The sequence below is a fragment of the Carassius gibelio genome, chromosome A6 (assembly GCF_023724105.1).
Source record: "Carassius gibelio isolate Cgi1373 ecotype wild population from Czech Republic chromosome A6, carGib1.2-hapl.c, whole genome shotgun sequence".
NCBI classification, from domain to species: domain Eukaryota; kingdom Metazoa; phylum Chordata; class Actinopteri; order Cypriniformes; family Cyprinidae; genus Carassius; species Carassius gibelio.
Genome location: NC_068376.1, coordinates 4,225,623 through 4,243,186, shown reverse-complemented (window position 1 = coordinate 4,243,186; position 17,564 = coordinate 4,225,623). Strand labels below are relative to the sequence as shown.

At 42.6% G+C, this 17,564-nt stretch overlaps 1 protein-coding gene across 1 annotated transcript; it reads right to left on the bottom strand.

Annotated features, from left to right (window-relative positions):
• Positions 1–6,236: 6,236 nt before the first annotated feature.
• Positions 6,237–17,475, bottom strand: LOC128015303 (voltage-dependent calcium channel gamma-2 subunit-like). The gene is made up of 4 exons (XM_052599022.1): positions 15,808–17,475; positions 12,050–12,133; positions 10,662–10,802; positions 6,237–7,646 (listed from the first exon to the last, which is right to left on the bottom strand). The coding sequence occupies exons 1-4, from the start codon at positions 16,016–16,018 to the stop codon at positions 7,111–7,113; spliced, it is 972 nt and encodes a 323-aa protein (XP_052454982.1). The 5' UTR covers positions 16,019–17,475; the 3' UTR covers positions 6,237–7,110.
• Positions 17,476–17,564: the final 89 nt, after the last annotated feature.

The following is a 17,564-nucleotide window of genomic DNA, read 5'->3' as shown; positions in this document are numbered from 1 at the left end:
TGAAGTCTAGGCCTTTCACACCACATTAATTTACAGAACTAAAGTACTGATACGATTTGCGCGAATTATCTCCCAGGGTTGCGTTCGCACCAGAGTATGTGAAACACACAAAGCGTTTAATATTCAACTCCAGCTTCACTCTGGGTTTACCATCAATTGTTTTTCACTCCATAAAAAAAAAAAGTCCCTAATTTTTTTTTTTTTTTTTTATTATTACAAACTTCTGCGCAGAAGATGCATTCAGTGAAAAATAAATACACAATACTAGGAGACAAAACATCAGCATGCTTTATTGGAACGGTAGCTAACCAAACGAAAAAAAAAATAAAATAAAATAAAACACAGGCTATTATTGCCTTCTTTTAAACAAACTTTTTGGTTGTACAGTCCTAGACTTTTAATCATCAAATTTATATCTCCAATGCTGCGTTCACTTTCAGAAAAACGAGCTTTTGCAGAGTGTCAGGTGTGGAGCGCATGCGATTAGTGTTGGACATCAGGCCAGCAATAGAAAACACCCGCTCCAAGCTGGCCGAGCCGCTGGGGATGCTGAAGATACGTCTTGCAACGTGTGAAAGTCGGGGCAGCATAACAGAGTTGTCCTTCCAGAAGCGAAGAACATCAACGTCGGGGTTCATTCTTGGCATTGCGAGGTACTGTTCGATTTCTCCTTTTACATCTAGTGCTGCAGATGAAACGGTGGCAGTTGCGTAGGACTGGAACATTGACTTGGCTTTCTTTGAGGGAGACGGCTCAGGGTCAGCGACAACGAGAGGAAATGTTTCTTTTTTATTCACGCTGCAGAGAAGTTGTGTTTGATGAACTAACAACTCCCTGATCTCCATCTGTTTGCCTTGAACCTACAAGAACAAAACAATGTTACTCTACACGATCAATGTACCTTTTTAAATTATTTATCATCATCAGGGAATTTTTTTATTTATTTAGTCAATGTTGTATTATTTTTGTTGATTGTTAATACACTTATTATAATAAAACCATGGTTAATTTGCGAATGTGGCTTTGTGTAGTGAATTCCTTGCCTTTTCATCTCTTGCAATCCACTCGTTCTTAAAGCGAGGGTCTAACAACGCAGCCAGAACAACGTGGGTGTCGTCATAAAACCTTTTATAACGATTCGAAAAGTTCTCTGCTAGAGTTTCTGCGAATGCAGCTACTTCCAGTGGACTGGAGACATCAGCCATCATTCGGCGTATTTCTGCGACTGCCGGCAGGATCATCCCCAGGTTTCCCAGTTCCTTTTGTAAACTGTCTGTGAGTTCAGCAAATGGTGTGAGTACTTTCACCAAGCCTTGAAGCATGAGAACATCGTTGCATGTGATTCTGACATCGTCTGGGATCGATGTCAGCCTGTTTTGCCACAGTGCATCACTCTCAAACATTTTCAGCACCGACTCAATCATCCGCAGCTGGCTGTTCCATCTGGTTGCACATGCAGTCGTGGGAGGAACAGCTAATTTGTCGATTTCATCGGTGTTTAGCGTGCTTTTCCTGACTGTTTTGACTACTTTTCCAATCTTGTTGATTACTGATTTGACTGCGCCATGCTTTGCAATTGCGTCTTTTATAGCCAGCTGCAGTAAGTGAATGGGACATCTCAGGTGAAGATTGGTTTCTGTGATGTAGTACTGTATCATCACGTTCAGCTGATTGGCCAGCTGGTCTGCATGGAGCTGAGAGAGAGCATCATCTGGAGCATCAATCTCAACTTCCGTCTCCTCGACCTTGACATCTCGGTCCAGCACATCCCCAAACTCACTGAAGCCAGGCAGATTGAAGGCTTTGACCATATTGCTGGCACTATCAGTAACTACTCTGATCACACCATGCTGGACGTTCCAGCGTCTCAGGACCTCCTCGTATTTTTCATAAATGTGCTTCGCTGTGTGGTGTCCCTGGATGTGTTCACAGCTCAGGAGAACAGTGTGGCATTTAAAGTTTTCATCAATAAAACTGGCCACGATACCCAGAAAACTGTGACCCCGTCGGCTTGTCCAAATATCAATGGCCACTGAGAGTCCATTGCAGTGCTTCAGCAGAGCGCTCATCTTATTCTCCAACTCGATCAAGGCGTGTGGCATGAGTGTGTCCCGGATTGTGTTGTTGCACGGCGGGGTGTAGCCAGGCTGTGCAATCTGTGCAAAATAACGCATCCCTTCTCTTTCCCCTTTGGTGAGAGGCTCATAGTCCATGTAGATCATTTTAAAGAAGGCCTGGTCAAGTTCAGTCTTCCTTTCCTGTGATATATTCATTTTTGGCATTCGTTGTGGAAAGGGGCTTTTAAAGCTACTGCTCTCTGCCTCCTTACACACTTTCTGTGCTTCATCTTCTGCAAACATATTTAAATGGCACATTAATAACGGTGCTAAAATATTATTCAATTCATGCAATTTGAATTAAATTTAATTCGGGGCATTCCAGGTTAGATTAACAGTAATTTCTACCTATAATATTTAGAGAGACAAAGAAATGTTTTATACCAACCTTTAGATTTGCTTTCCAAGTGTGAGTGGAACACTTTAAAGTGTTTTCTGGACACATGTCTTTTAAGATTCCAGCATGACCCTTTGGTCGTTGCGATCACATCCCCGCACTCACCTTCTGCTTGGTCGTCGTGATCATTACCATGTAAGATACATCTGTATCTCTGTTCACTCTCTTTAATGAAGTATTTGAGAAATTCCATCGCAGACCACGTGCTCGTGATAGTTTAGTGTTCTCGGAGCGAGAGAACAATCCTCTGCTAGCTCCAGAAGCATCCGGCCGCTCCGCTCCTCGCTACTCTCCCGCTCACATACTCTGCGCACCGACCGTGTGTACTAGGAAGTGACGTAAACTACTCATTTGTGCGCGGCATTAAACAACATTAACAAAGAATAATAACGTAAACAACAACAGATGAAGAGCGCTGTGCTCTTGGTTTAAAAGAAGCGTTTTAAATGATGGTGGGGGAGGGCGTTTTCGAACGCGTCTAGCCAATCAGTGTCTAGTTACGTCACGGTTAGTACCAGTTGAGCTGTACAATGAAAAGGTTCCTGCGGTGCGAAAACGCCCAAAAGTGGGTTGTTCCACAATTAGTTCTGGTACTTTGGAAAGCTTCCAGCGGTGCGAAATGCCCTTATTGCAGATATAGACATTCATACAGTCGTATAAGTAACTAAGGTTGCTTGCAGACACACTCGTTCTGCAGTGTTCACGGACCGGCTTTGACCGTTTCAACATGGCGGACGGCAGCTGCCGCTATCACAGCTGTATCGAGACGCTTCTGTGGCCGTAGTGTAGCGTTTGGACCAATAGAAGCGCTTTATTTCAGTTGCTGAGCAACGCTTTAGGCTCAGGTCGCCGTGGCCGAAGGAAGATAATCAACACATTCAGCTTGATCTGAAATCAGTTCAGAGAGAGAGAGAGAGAGAGAGTGTGTTTGTGTGTGTTTCTCAAATCAAATTCAAGGTGCTTTATTGGCATGACACTTGTGTTACAGTATTGCCAAAGCATTTTAGATGTGTACAATACACTACAGAATATGATTACACCATCAAAGTAAAAAAGGAGACAAAAATGAGAAATAAGAGAAAACAAATGAATAAATACAATTAAATAAAAATAACAACAGCAGACATTATTTCTAATATAATAATAATTACAAATATAGCTGCAAGCAGCGATTACCGGGGTTCAAGCACATTAAGGCCTTTGAGGTGGTAGGGTGTAGACCAATTTAAATCTATGGCTGACAGTAAAACACATCCAGAATGGAGAACACAGAAACACAGACACTGAAATTAAATGATTTAAGTAGTATATTAATACTCAATAAGCATGCTCACACATAATCAATCCCGGGACGTGTTTGCTTTCACACAGAAGGTTAGTGGTTACTAGTGGTTATATGTTGCAATTTCTCATAACACTGTGTTTTTAACCTTTATAGCTTTAATAGTGTTCTTTTTTTTTTTTTTTTTTTTTACTGAATCTCTCTTAAATTTTACATGCTTGTTTAGAATGAAATTATGCATAATTTTACACAGTTTTGAGAGAAGTGGTGGGCTTTCTTTTATGATTCATAGACCTTTGGGTACACTATGTAAAGAGCATTTGGTAAATGACCGGTTTATAGTTGTCCAAATGCAAATGTTCACATTTTTTTATTTATTTTATTTTTTATAATTATCGACCTAGAGAATAGTACAGCACTGATTTTTCTTGATTTTGAGTTAAAAACTGAGGTCTAGTTCACTAAAGTAGGTTTTATAAATAATCCAAAATACTTAAAGAACAGTTTGATTGACAGCAGTGATCCTAGAGGCAAAATTGTTCAGAATAAGGACATCTATGATTTGATATGCAGGTATAGTGTTTGAATGAATATATGAACATTGTATTGCAATTTGAGGTCATTTATTATAGAAATATTATGTTTTTGAAGACCTTTTTAACAGTTATAGCGCCACTTATGGTCCGTTGATGATGATAGGCATATTTTGTAAATCTGTGAAACTACACGTGATTATAGAGTCAAAAAAACTTGTAAGCGCCATCTAGTGGCCGATTTCTTTCAAAATTATTACAGACCTTTAGGGCCATGAGTTGAACATGGCCACCAAGTTTCATTCTGATCAACCTCCGTAAACCATAATAAGTGCTTAAACTTGTTTGGCCAATGGCGGCAATGTTTTTTGAGATATGCAAATGCCCTCATAGACAGTTGTGTCACTTTGGACCAACACACTGCATACCAATTTTCAAGCGGATCGGACCAATGGTTGCTTAGTTATAGCTGAATTTATGTTTTTTTTTCTGTGTTTTAGTGCCCCAAGTGGCAGAGCTATGCAATTTATTTTTCATTTGACCAAAGATTGCGCTCCTACATAAGTGTACCGAGTTCGGTGAAGATATCTCATTCCGTTCAAAAGCTATACTTCAATTAACATTTGGCTAACGTCAGCATAGATGCTTTTTGGCATATTGTTTCATGCAAAAATCTAAATTGCAACTTTTTTTGATCATTATTGCTATTCAATGTACACAGAATATTTCCGTAGTGGTTTGGTTCCGATCGCGTGAAAAACCCGATTTTGTGTTTTACAGAGACACGAACCTCACAGAACCCATCACTGATTATACTCACCGATGCTTGTGCTGCATACTGATGTCACTTCCTGGAGGATGATGTCATCGAAGAGCTGGCAGTGATCGTGAGGTCAGTGTGTGATCAGGAGTGCTGCTGGGGAATGAGAGTGAGCTGTGGTCCAGGAGGGAGGTGGACACCGACGCCGCTCAGTCATGGCTCACGGGCATCTTCATCATCATCATCACCATCATCATCATCTTCATCATCATCATCATTGTCACCACTGTCTGTCTCTGTCTGCACAGCTGCACGTGTGAACTGAAGCTCTCTCTCTCTCTCTGTGTGTGTGTGTGTGTGTGTGTTGGTCTTGCAGAAGGAGATCGGTCAGTATGAAGCTCTGCTCCTGACTCTGGCTTGAGCATTTCACTCGTTCTATCAGGATCAGATCCAGATCATCCAGAGTCTGGTTTAAACCCACTCTGTTCTCTGTGGTCTGATCTCAATGAAATAAAACTCCTTCCTAAATCTCTCTCTAAACATGCTCCGTGTTTGTCTGTGTGTTACAGTTCATGTGATAAATGAGTCTTGAGTTAGTCATTTTAGTTTTAAGATAGTAATCTCATGATACAACATGTTACAGAATTAGGTTCTGTATAAATACATTATAAAGGTGTTGTAGGTCACTCGTGTACAGACTTGAGTGGAGTAAAACACAAACCACAAACTGCTGACAGCAAAACAGTTGTTTGTTTTGAGAGAATTATCACACTCAATCTTACACACACACACACACACACACACACACACACACACACACACACACACACACACACACACACACACACACACACACACACACACACACACTCACACACACACACACACACACACACACACATACACACACACACACACTCACACACACACACACACACACACTCTGTGCTCAGCTGACGGTCAGCAGAGGGTGTGAGAGTTCGACCACAGTGTCCATCTTCATCCTAAAGCAGATCTGAGTCTGTGATGCGGCTGACAGACTGTCCTGAGGAGGTTTGTTGGTCTCATCTGGTCTAGTCTAGCACCGTAAGAGTTTTTTTAGGATTGTTTGAATGAACACATGCAAAGGAGTTGACATGAATCCAGCTCTTATTATCCATGATGATTTTATTGACTTCTGATTTGCTCTTTTTTATTTTTATGTCTTCTTCTTGAATCAAGAAGTCTATGTGTGGTTTATTAACAGATGTTCATATATTCATGTATGTATCTTTTCATATATATATATTTATACTACCAGTCAAAAGTTTGAGATCAGAGAGACTTGTAATGTTTTTTTAAAGAAGTCTCTTCTGCTCTTCTGCTGTATTTATTTGATCAAAAATACAGAAAAAAAACAGTAATCTTGCGAAATGTTATTACAATATAAAATAATGGTTTCTATGTTAATGTCCTTTAAAATATAATTTATTTCAGTGATGCAAAGCTGAATTTCCATCATCATTACTCCAGTCTTCAGTGTCACATTATCGTCAGAAATCATTCTAATTTGCTGATTTAGTATTAGAATGATCAATGTTCAAATAAACACAGGCTTGTTCAGCAGAATAAACTCCTGTAAAAGACATTAAAAATCGTTTTGATCCCAAACTTTTGACTGGCAGTGTATATATAGTCATGTATCTTTAATACGTTTATTATGACATATAAATCGCAGCCGGTTTTTGGGATTGTTTTCCCTGGGTTCACAGCAGCCACGGAGGTTCACAGTATTTATGTGCAACGAAATGAATCGAACATGAAGAAAAGAGATTTCAAGAGCTTTCAGTCCAAACGCCGTCGTCATCAGCTCTGATTCATCATAAGGTTGAAAACTTGTTAGTTTATGGAAGATAAGAAAATCATGCAATTCATTTTTCTTTTTTGGACTTCAACATGTAAACTCTTCGTCATTAGTGTTAGAAATCAGTCTGTCTGTGGCTGGCGTGATTCTCCTCCTCACCTGCAGGGGGCGATGTGTCTCATACAGGTGTGGTGCGCCGGTTGGCATCCTTCGAGTCTTTCTGGATGCAGTTGTGCACCTGGAGGAAGTCCGGCTCTCTGTCGGAGTTGTACATCGGTGGAGACCCGTGTGGAGTCTTGAGCGTGTCTCCGCCGCGGCCGAGAGTGTACATGGAGATATCGGTGGAGGGCAGCGCTCCGAAGGCCTTCAGTCCCACGGGAGAAGCGTCACGTGAGTGTGAGGGCTCGGTGGAGCGGCTGGAGGAGCACGAGCGGCGCCGGTAACGGTAGCGGTAGCTGGGGATTCTGGTGATGGCGGATCCCTGCAGATAGTCTCCTCCTCCACTGGTCCGAGCGCGAGCCACACGTAACTCCCGGTGCCGGTCGATGAACATGTGGACGGCCAGGACACCCACCATCTCCGCCATGATGAAGGACAGCGCGCTGAAGTAAAAGCTCCAGCCGTACGAGTAGCTGTTCTTCTTCGAGTCGCTCTTGGACGGGTCGCCCGCGTTGGCTGATATGTACACGATTATCCCGATGATGTTACTCAGACCTGAGGATCCACACAAACACACACAGAACATCAATCACAGATAATGTTGAAAATACCAGTCAACTGACTAAGGCAAACCTTCATAAATCATAAATGCTACTGCCATAAATTTTGCATCTGGGCAGAGAAACTCCTACAAATGCATAATAGGATCAGCTGCAAAAACCACTATGTGCAGGGCCTGGCTGCATGAAAGCCCTTAAGATAAGAAATCCCTTCATTATAAGGTTAAGGGAACCTTTAGTGAAACTTGGGTTGCAAGAAAAACACTAAACGGTCAACTTAAGGAACCTTTGCTGTCACTAAGTGTTCCCTTAAGTGTTGCTACAAAGTCCTTAGTAAATGTTTCACTTTGATAAATTTAAGGGACCAAAACAGCTCACTTAAGCTGCACTGGAGCCATCTGTTAGTAAATCTGGGTCTTACTGTTTTAAGCCTCTAGCAAGGTATCAGAGTTACTAGAAAGCTACAAGGCAGATGAGTTTTTATCAAGGTTGGAGCAAAACTGCAGGACTCTGGCTCTCCAGGACCCCCAATCTGAACAACTTGTGTTCCAAATTTGAAGTTGATATCTCCAAAATTGAGCTTTCAGTAAGGTTTTATTTGGGTGTAGTACAAAACGTTTCCACTAGATGAAATTCGCTTCCCGTTCGTTTCCACATTTTTGGAACAGTACAAGTGTTAATATTTTTTCTAGGATCGTTGAACATTTTTCAAATCACAATGTCTTGTATAAACAGGTTAAGTACACACTGGAAAAGGAGATCAGAGTGGCAAAGAGGAATTATTCTGGAAAAAATAAGGACTCAGTTCACTTCCAACGACTCAGCATCAGTGTGGAAAAGTCTGAAAGAGATCACCAACTACAAGACACTATCCCCCAGCACCGTGGAGAATCAACGACTGGCAGATGATCTGAAACGTTATACTGCAGGTTTGAAAGAAGAACACCCATCACCAGCACTGAACGCCTCTCCAAACATCCATTCACACCACTAGCAACTCCGGCAACCCATTCTGAACACCTCTCCAATCAAGCGCTCTCACCATTCACATCTCCTGCATCCCCACTCTCCCCCACACCTGCAATTCAGATAAGCGAGGATGAAGAGAAAAGGAAAACAGCACCAGGCCCAGATTGTGTTACACCAGCCCGTCTGAAATCCTGTGCTGACCAGCTGGCCCCCATCTTCACACAGATCTTCAACAGATCACTGGAGCTGTGTGAAGTCCCTTCATGCTTCAAACGTTCCACCATCATCCCCATCCCAAAGAAATCCAAAATTACAGGACTAAATGACTACAGGCCTGTGGCTCTTACGTCTGTGGTCATGAAGTCATTTGAGAAACTGGTGCTGACCCACCTGAAGGACATCACTGGGCCCTTGCTGGATCCTCTTCAGTTTGGCTACAGAGCAAACAGGTCTGTGGACGATGCAGTAAACATTGGACTGCATTATGTTCTGCAACACCTAGACAGACCGGGGACTTATGTGAGGATCCTGTTTGTGGACTTCAGCTCTGCCTTCAACACGATCATCCCCAACCTCCTCCTGCCCAAACTAAATCAGCTCTCCGTGCTCACCTCCATCTGTCAGTGGATCAACAGCTTCCTGACAGACAGGCAGCAGCTAGTGAGGCTGGGAAAATATACATCCAGCACCCGTACAATCAGCACCGGAGCTCCCCAGGGCTGTGTTCTCTCCCCACTGCTCTTCTCCCTGTACACCAACCATTGCACATCTAAGGACCCCTCTGTCAAGCTCCTGAAGTTTGCAGATGACACCACACTCATCGGCCTCATTCAGGACGGTGACGAGTCTGCTTACAGACATGAGGTAAAAGAGCTGGCTGTCTGGTGCACTCTCAACAACCTGGAGCTGAACACGCTCAAAACAGTGGAGATGATCGTGGACTTGAGGAGAAACCCCCCTGCACTCCCCCCACTCACCATCACGAACAGCACAGTGACTGCAGTGGAGTCATTCAGGTTCCTGGGAACCACCATCTCTCAGGACCTGAAGTGGGACATTCACATTGACTCCATCGTAAAAAAGGCCCAGCAGAGGTTGTACTTTCTCCGCCAGCTGAGGAAGTTTAACCTGCCACAGGAGCTGCTGAAACAGTTCTACTCCACCATCATTGAATCCATCCTCTCCAGAGTCTCAGAAGACTACAGAGGGTAGTCCGGACTGCTGAGAGAATCATTGGTACAACCCTCCCATCCATTCAAGAACTGTACTTATCCAAAGTGAGCAAAAGGGGCCAGTTAAATCACTCTGGACCCCTCACATCCAGCACACTCCCTGTTTGAACTGTGTCCATCTGGTCGACGCTACAGAGCACTGAGCACTAGAACAACCAGACACAGGAACAGTTTCTTCCCTCAGGCAATCCATCTCATGAACACTTGATAATAACTGTGGAACACACTACACTATTACTTATTATTTATCACACATACACTTATTTATCTAACACACATACATTTTTGCACATAATATCCCTGTACTTACATAACTGCTTTTTGTAATATACCTGCCATTCAATTGTCAATTTGTATATTGTCATTCCATACCTACTTATTTTTTTTTTATTCTTTTTTTACGTGTTTTTTGTTCTGTCGCTGTCATTCTGTTGCACTCTGGAGCTTCTATCACGAAAAAAAATTCCTCGTATGTGTAAACATACCTGGCAATGAAGCTCATTCTAAATCTGATTTTCGATGATTTGTTTTTGTGTTCGTATAGCAAGTGCCAAACCAAAACGTAAAGTTTTCCTGCTCCAAAATGACGGAAATAGCACTAGAGGGTTAACAAATGTTTTCCACTTTCACTGTAATGTGTACAGTTTAGGTCTCTGAGTTGAAATCTCAGAAAATCATAGCGTTAACTTATTTTTTCTCAAAGCTGAACGAACATATACAGAAGAACACACTGAGCTGTTAGCAGCGCGACTGAAGCCGAATGGAATCGAGTGAATAAGCTGTGATACACACTGGTGAAGCTCACTCACCTGCGGATACGAAGAAGATTCCTGCGCTGAGGATGATGTTGTGTCGAGACTTGTAGAATTCGCTGGCGGCGACACAGAGACCCCCCATGAACAGCAGGATGACACTGAGGATGGGGAAAATACTGGAGGCGCGAACCGCACCTGAAGCACACACACATGCAGTCATGAGACGCAGGACTTCTGAGCCTAGGAAGCCCATTCACCCAATCAGATTACAGCTTGATGTGGGCGTGTCTCCTGACATCACTGTGTTCGAGTCCTCAGGACAGGAAATCAGAACATTCAGGGTTACTGTCCTTAACTAAAACCACAACTATTAAAAATATTTTGTTAATGGAAATATTGCTGAAATATAAGAATATCTGGTGAAAATTATAAATGTTACCTTGACAAATACCTGTAATAAGTTTAAATTAACTATAAATAAAATCTAAAACTGAATTAAAAGTAAAAGATGAAATACATTTCTATTCTAAAAATTTAACTAAAATAAAAAATGAAAAATAAAAATGTAATAATGAAACCTATTTCAACTGTAAATAAAAACTATGAGAGTATATAAATAATGGTAAAATAACACGTAAGGAATAAAACATGAACACCCAGACACACGCTGTGATTTAATTATGATCATTTACAAATGGTTTTCATTAATTTAAAGGATGAAATAAACACACACACACAACCTTCATCAGTGTACATGACTGACACACACACTCTTCTTTTCTCCTGTTCTCTTTTTGATTCATGATAATATTTGTCCTCCGTTTACTTCATCTGCCTCTCCTCAGCTCAGCTCCTTCATCCTTCTCCTCATCATCATCCTCATCATCATCATCACACTCATGACTGTCTGGATTATGTGTCCTAATTACGTGACTCTGACCTCTAATCAAGAGATGTATAGTGTGTTTGTGTGTGTGTGTGTGTGTGTGTCATAATGATCGATTGATTGGCTGATGACATCACAGCATGAGGTCATCACTTCCTGTCAGTCACATGACATCACTCAGTTCCTGCGATCCGTCTGGACTGAGCTTCAGTTCAGGAACACAGAAGTGATGAATATCTGACGAAACCTAATCAAAGTCATCTCCTCTTTATTCTTAAATGATAAACTGTGCAGTGTGTGCTTGATATAACACATGTGTGTGTCTTTCATGCAGCTGAATATTGTCTCTTTCATTCTGCATCAGTGAAGAGCGCAGGGCATTTCAGAGTTTTGACCCATATAAACTGCAGTGAAATATTTATAGAAATAAGTGACCTAATTAAAAACTTTAAAGAGCAGCAGCAGCTCTGAGCAGCAAACCATCAACCATCCTCTCTCCCTCTCTCTCTCAAACACACACACACACACACACACACACACACAGTGTTTGACTTACGCAGGAAGTACTCTGATGCATCGGCTTGATAATCGGCGTCTTCAGGAAAGTGATCGATGTGTTTACACATGCCTTTAAAGTTACCTGAGAGAGAAAGACAGAGATATTAGTGACAGACAGCAGGCAGTTGTTGAGTAATGACTTCTGTTTCTGCGAGTCTATGTTCAGAAAACATCATGTTTATCAGCTGAACTCAGTCAAAAACCAAACTAGCCATAATCTTCAGATCCACCAATCAGAAGAAAGAACTCAATAGTGACCTCATAAAGTGTTGTGGATGACGTCATCGAGTCTCTCTACACACTGTAGCAGCTTCAGTAAGATATTTTAGTAAAAGAAATGAAGACTTTTAATAATCAAGGACGGATTCAATTGTTCAAAAGTGTCAGTAAAGACATTCCTAATGTTACAAAATATTTATATCTCAAATAAATGATGTTCTTCTGAACCTTCTTTTCATTTGTGAATCCTGAAAAATTAAATGTATCATAGTTTCCACAAAAATATTGAGCAGCACAACTGTGTTCAACATTGATAATAATCAGAAATGTTTCTTGAGGAGTAAATCATCATATTATTCTGATTTCTGAAGATCATGTGACACTGAAGACTGGAAATCCAAACTTTCTGTGTGTGTGAAATGAATGGCTTTTTTTCTTATAGTCAGTAGAATTACTATTGTAAATGCTAGCTGTGCATGTGAGTGAGTGAATGTGTGTGTGTGTGTGTGTGTGTGTGTGTGTGTGTGTGTGTGTGTGTGAGTGAGTGAGTGAGTGCATGCATGTATGTGTGTGTGAGAGAGAGAGAGAGTGTGTGTGTGTGTGTGTGTGTCTCAGAGAACGGTGGAATAAGGGTAATCCTGTTAGACACACTCCTAATCACTGACACACACTCACGTGTGGTGAACAGTGAATTATGTAATGCAGTTATGCAACATATCTGCGTACAGCAGCAGAAGAGAGAGAGAGAGAGTCTGTACAGACAAACACAATCATCCTACAGGGAAGAGAGATCAGAGGTCAGAGGTCAGGGGTCAGCTGCAGGTTCAGAGCTCTCTAACCAACATCAGCACCAGAAACATCAGAAACAACACTCATCATTTAGGACTGGAGGGGCAATGATAAAGCTTGCCCGACCCACCTTTTGGGAAATAATATTTATAGATTTTTTAAATCTAACATAAAATACATATTTGTAATATTTGTAGTTTTAATATGTTTTTCTTGAATTGGTTTTAAGAGAAAGCAGAAGCCAAACAAATTCACAAGCCTCATTAGATTAGAATGATGTACCATGACTATCACACACACACACACACACACACACTTGCATTTGTGGTTTATGGGGACTCTCCATAGGAATAATGTTTTTATACTGTACAAACTGTATTTTCTATCGCCCTACATCTAAACATACTCCTTATAGAAAACTTTCTGTATTTTTACAATCTCAGAACAAAAATTATAAGCTTCTGTACCCATGGGCACCTCGGTGTAGGTGACACAAGTCCCCATGAGTTGGTATGTATTCAAGTCTCCACCAGTGTAGAAACACCTGTACACACACACACACACACACACACAGGCCCTGCATGTTACGCTGCAGAATGCCATCACCTTTCAGCAGGTGTGAAATGTTGCTGGAATCGTCTCAGTACCGTCTCCCTGTCCGTCTCTAATAAACACATCATCACCGGTCTCACCCTTCTGCCAGCCCAGATGAACGGTCTCACTTGGATAGATGGAGTGTAATAATTGTAAGAGAGTCACACACACACACACACACACACACACAGACTCTCTCTCCTCTGACACCAGCTCATTTTAATCTGCTCTCTCAGGAACCGAAATGTTTACAGACCCAGAAACCCAGAAGAGATCAAATGAAGAGCAGCACTAAATCCCACACATACGTGACTGTTCACGTGTGCAACAACATTCTGATATTAAGACTGCAACAACTGATCAATAAAATCAATGATCACAATATCTGATGGGAAGACATCATCCTACAGCTATAAGTAACACATTCCTGTGATTCAGATCATCAGATTGTTAAGAGGGAGATCCACTGTGCTAAAGGACTCAAATACTGAAGCATCCTTACAACATTCTGATGCAGAGCCACATTTATGTGTGTAGTTCATCATCTAATGATGTGTTTCCAGTATAATGTGTATATTTGTACAGTCTGATTCTGATCACAGTCTGCACACACTTCTGCTGATATCTTCATCCTTCCATCATCTATTCAGAAAAACGTTATGCTAACATTAAATATAAAATCCAGTCAACAGGAGAATACAGAGGATGTTGGTGAGGTCACAGAGGTCACCGCTGTCTGGACAGTGATATAACAGGCCATCAAACACGGCTGTCTCCTGATCCTGCTGGCCTCGGGACAGACCATTGATCCCCCCTCACAGAAACACTCATCAGGAAGTGTTACGCACAACAGAGCGTGAAAACTCAAAAAGGCGGATGAATTTGTGTGCACTTTCAGATCGACACTGGATCATGTTTCAGAGTATGTTTGTGTAATGATGTCCTGCATGTGAGTTTGAGGTTCATGTTAGGACAGGCTTCACCAAACAATGTGACATTTTTCTCACCCTCAGTTCATTCAAGATTAGGTTTGTTATAAAGTTTGTGTCTTCATCAGGTTTGTAGAAATGTAGCACTGCATCAGTGTCTCATCAATGGATGCTCTGCAGTGAATGGGTGCCATCAGAATGAGAGTCTGATAAAAACATCACAATAATCCACAGCACTCCAGTCCATCAGTGAACATCTGGAGAAGACAAAAGCTGTACAAAAACTAAAATACAAGTCTATAATCCATAACAACACTTCCTCCAGTGAAGAACTGCATCTCCTGTTGTCTCTCACAGATGGACTGGAGTGCTGTGGATTATTGGGATGTTTTTATCAGACTCTCATTCTGACGGCACCCATTCACTGCAGAGCATCCATTGATGACACACTGATGCAGTGCTACATTTCTACAAACTCTTCCTGATCTCAGATGAACTGAGGGTGGGCTCATATTTAGCAGATGTTTATTTATTGGGTCAACTATTCCTCTAACACAATCTTGCAGGCGTTCAGTCTACAGGGAAATAAAATTGATTTAATAGGGTCAGGGTCAGACGCTCGACAGCAAACGCTGGATCTGACCTGAACCAAACTAAATCAGAAACTCATTCATCCAGCGAGTCACAGTCGGCGGTCAATGGGGCTCAAACAGGAAGTACATCTCCAAGCTCGTTTGCATATGTGGACGTCAATGTGGACAGAATGTATGCTGTCGAAGAATCTTAATGCAGCTCTTCATGGTGATGATAAGAAGCATCATAAATCTAGCGCGGCTTTACTCTTAAAAATCAAAATCAGTGAAACCAAAGAAGAACTATTTCTGGTTCCCCAAAGAACCTATTAGTGATCCACTTTTTTTCTTCATGTGAAGAACATCTGGATCATCTAAAGAAACCATTTCCACTATAAAATACCTTAAATGCAATGGAAATGTATTGCACATCATAATCAAGGAACTATCATCCACGGGGACATTATTTTTAATATTCCAAGTTTTCTGGAAATAATGGCTTAAATTTGGACCTGTTCTTCATACAGAACTATCTGCTATGACTTGGAATTCAGTGCACGAGTCGTACGGACGATCACTATGAATTATGAAGAGCTGCATAAAGGTTCTTCAGAGCTTCTCCGTTCAGACGAGGTTCTTCTCGGAGCTCCTACCTTCCAGACAGCAGGTCCTCCACAGCCCAGAATGGGTCATCACCTCCTCGTTCTTCTTGCCGGTCTCGTTCTCGTTACTAGTCTTTATTTTACAGACCCCGCGTGAGTAGAGCCAGTAGTCCGTCCCGACCGCGATGGTCATCAGACTGAAGGCGGCGAAGGCGCCCACCGTGGTCAGGAGCATCTGGACGCCGCGCTCAAACACACCCATGTTGCCGCATTCAACGAAAGGGGAGCCCCCTTTCCTCTTGATGTACAGGAAATAAATATTTGTAGATTTAAGAGGACAAAATAAGAAAAAACAGGGGCCCGAGAGACAGAGGGCCCTCGAGGGTTTCGTGAACTGGATTAGAAGTAAGACAAACGACAGGCCGCTTCTACCTGCACCTACATACTAATGTCTGATGATGATGATGTACTTGAGTGACACTCCAAATATTACATCAGAACAGAACATGGCAAAAGATAAACTCATCTTCACCCAATCTGGCCTGTTCTCGATCCGATCTTCAGATGAAGGCTCCTGGTGAAAGTCTGAATCCTTCACGTTCCCGAGCCCGAGCCCGCGCGCACGTGCATGAATCTAACAGACGAGTGATTAAACCGATCCGTTTGAATCAAAAACAGCTCGAGGTGAAAATCATTCAGGGCTGCGATGCGTCAATTAAATCAATCCATCCTGGCGATGAACAATAAAGAATTAAAAGAAAAGAAACATAAAATCACTCGCTTGCCTTTTTCCTAAAATTCTGGTCTCCAGTTTCCATAGGTGGCCTTTATTCCGTCGAATGAAGGAGGAAGAGCGCGAGCGGGCATCACGCGACGCGAATCCGGTCTGAAGACGCGACGCTCCACAGCAGCCCTGCGGTTCTCCCGTCCGCCGAACCGGTCACATCACACCCGGTGCCCGATCCGCAGCACACCCGCGCCATCAACCACATGCACAAGAGGAAAGAAGAAAAGACTAAAAACACAGGAATCAGACGAGCGCTGCTGCACGGAGCGGCTGATGGACGCACGCCGGAGGAACGCGAGCGTCGGTGTCGGGTTCCAGAGATGGAGGAGTCTGTCGGTCGGTCGGTCGGTCGGTCTGTCCGTGGGCCGCTTGTTGCTGCACGACGATCTCGATCCGTTTCACTCGGCCTCACAGTTCTTCAGGATTCCTCGAACAATTCCAGAACGATGCGGATGTTATTCCTCCAGATGCGCGAGGAACATCTGGAGCTGAAGGCCTAGAGAGTCTCATCTCAGTCTCAGATCTGACACTAGATCATATTTTAGGTTTCAATGAATTCAAACTATATCAACGCGCGAGGTTTGTAGGCGGTTACTGATATGTTGCAGTAGTGAGGATCACTGGAGGACTGATGGATGCTCTGCCGCTGGTGCTGAAGCTGGACGGATCCTGCTGTTACCAAGGCGACTGTCTCCCTCTTGCGATGGAGTCAACATTAGAGATGTGTGAGCATTACAGCAGCCAACCATTAACCGTGGTTTACATGTCGGCACGCGTAATGCTCGTGACAGCCGCGCTGTATCTCTGCTTCACTGCTCGGACCGTCTCCGTGAGGTCGGGAGGAGACAGAAGACATCAGTGCTTCAGAGCAGAGGACACACTTTACATTCAGGACGCGCGAGCAGCAGCCAGTGCGGCACAGAGAGCCAGAGATCAAGAAGATTTATGAATTTAGAATACAATGCAGTGACGTCACGCGCAAGCCGGCCCGTGATTGGCTGCGGCTCTGGCTGATGGCGCT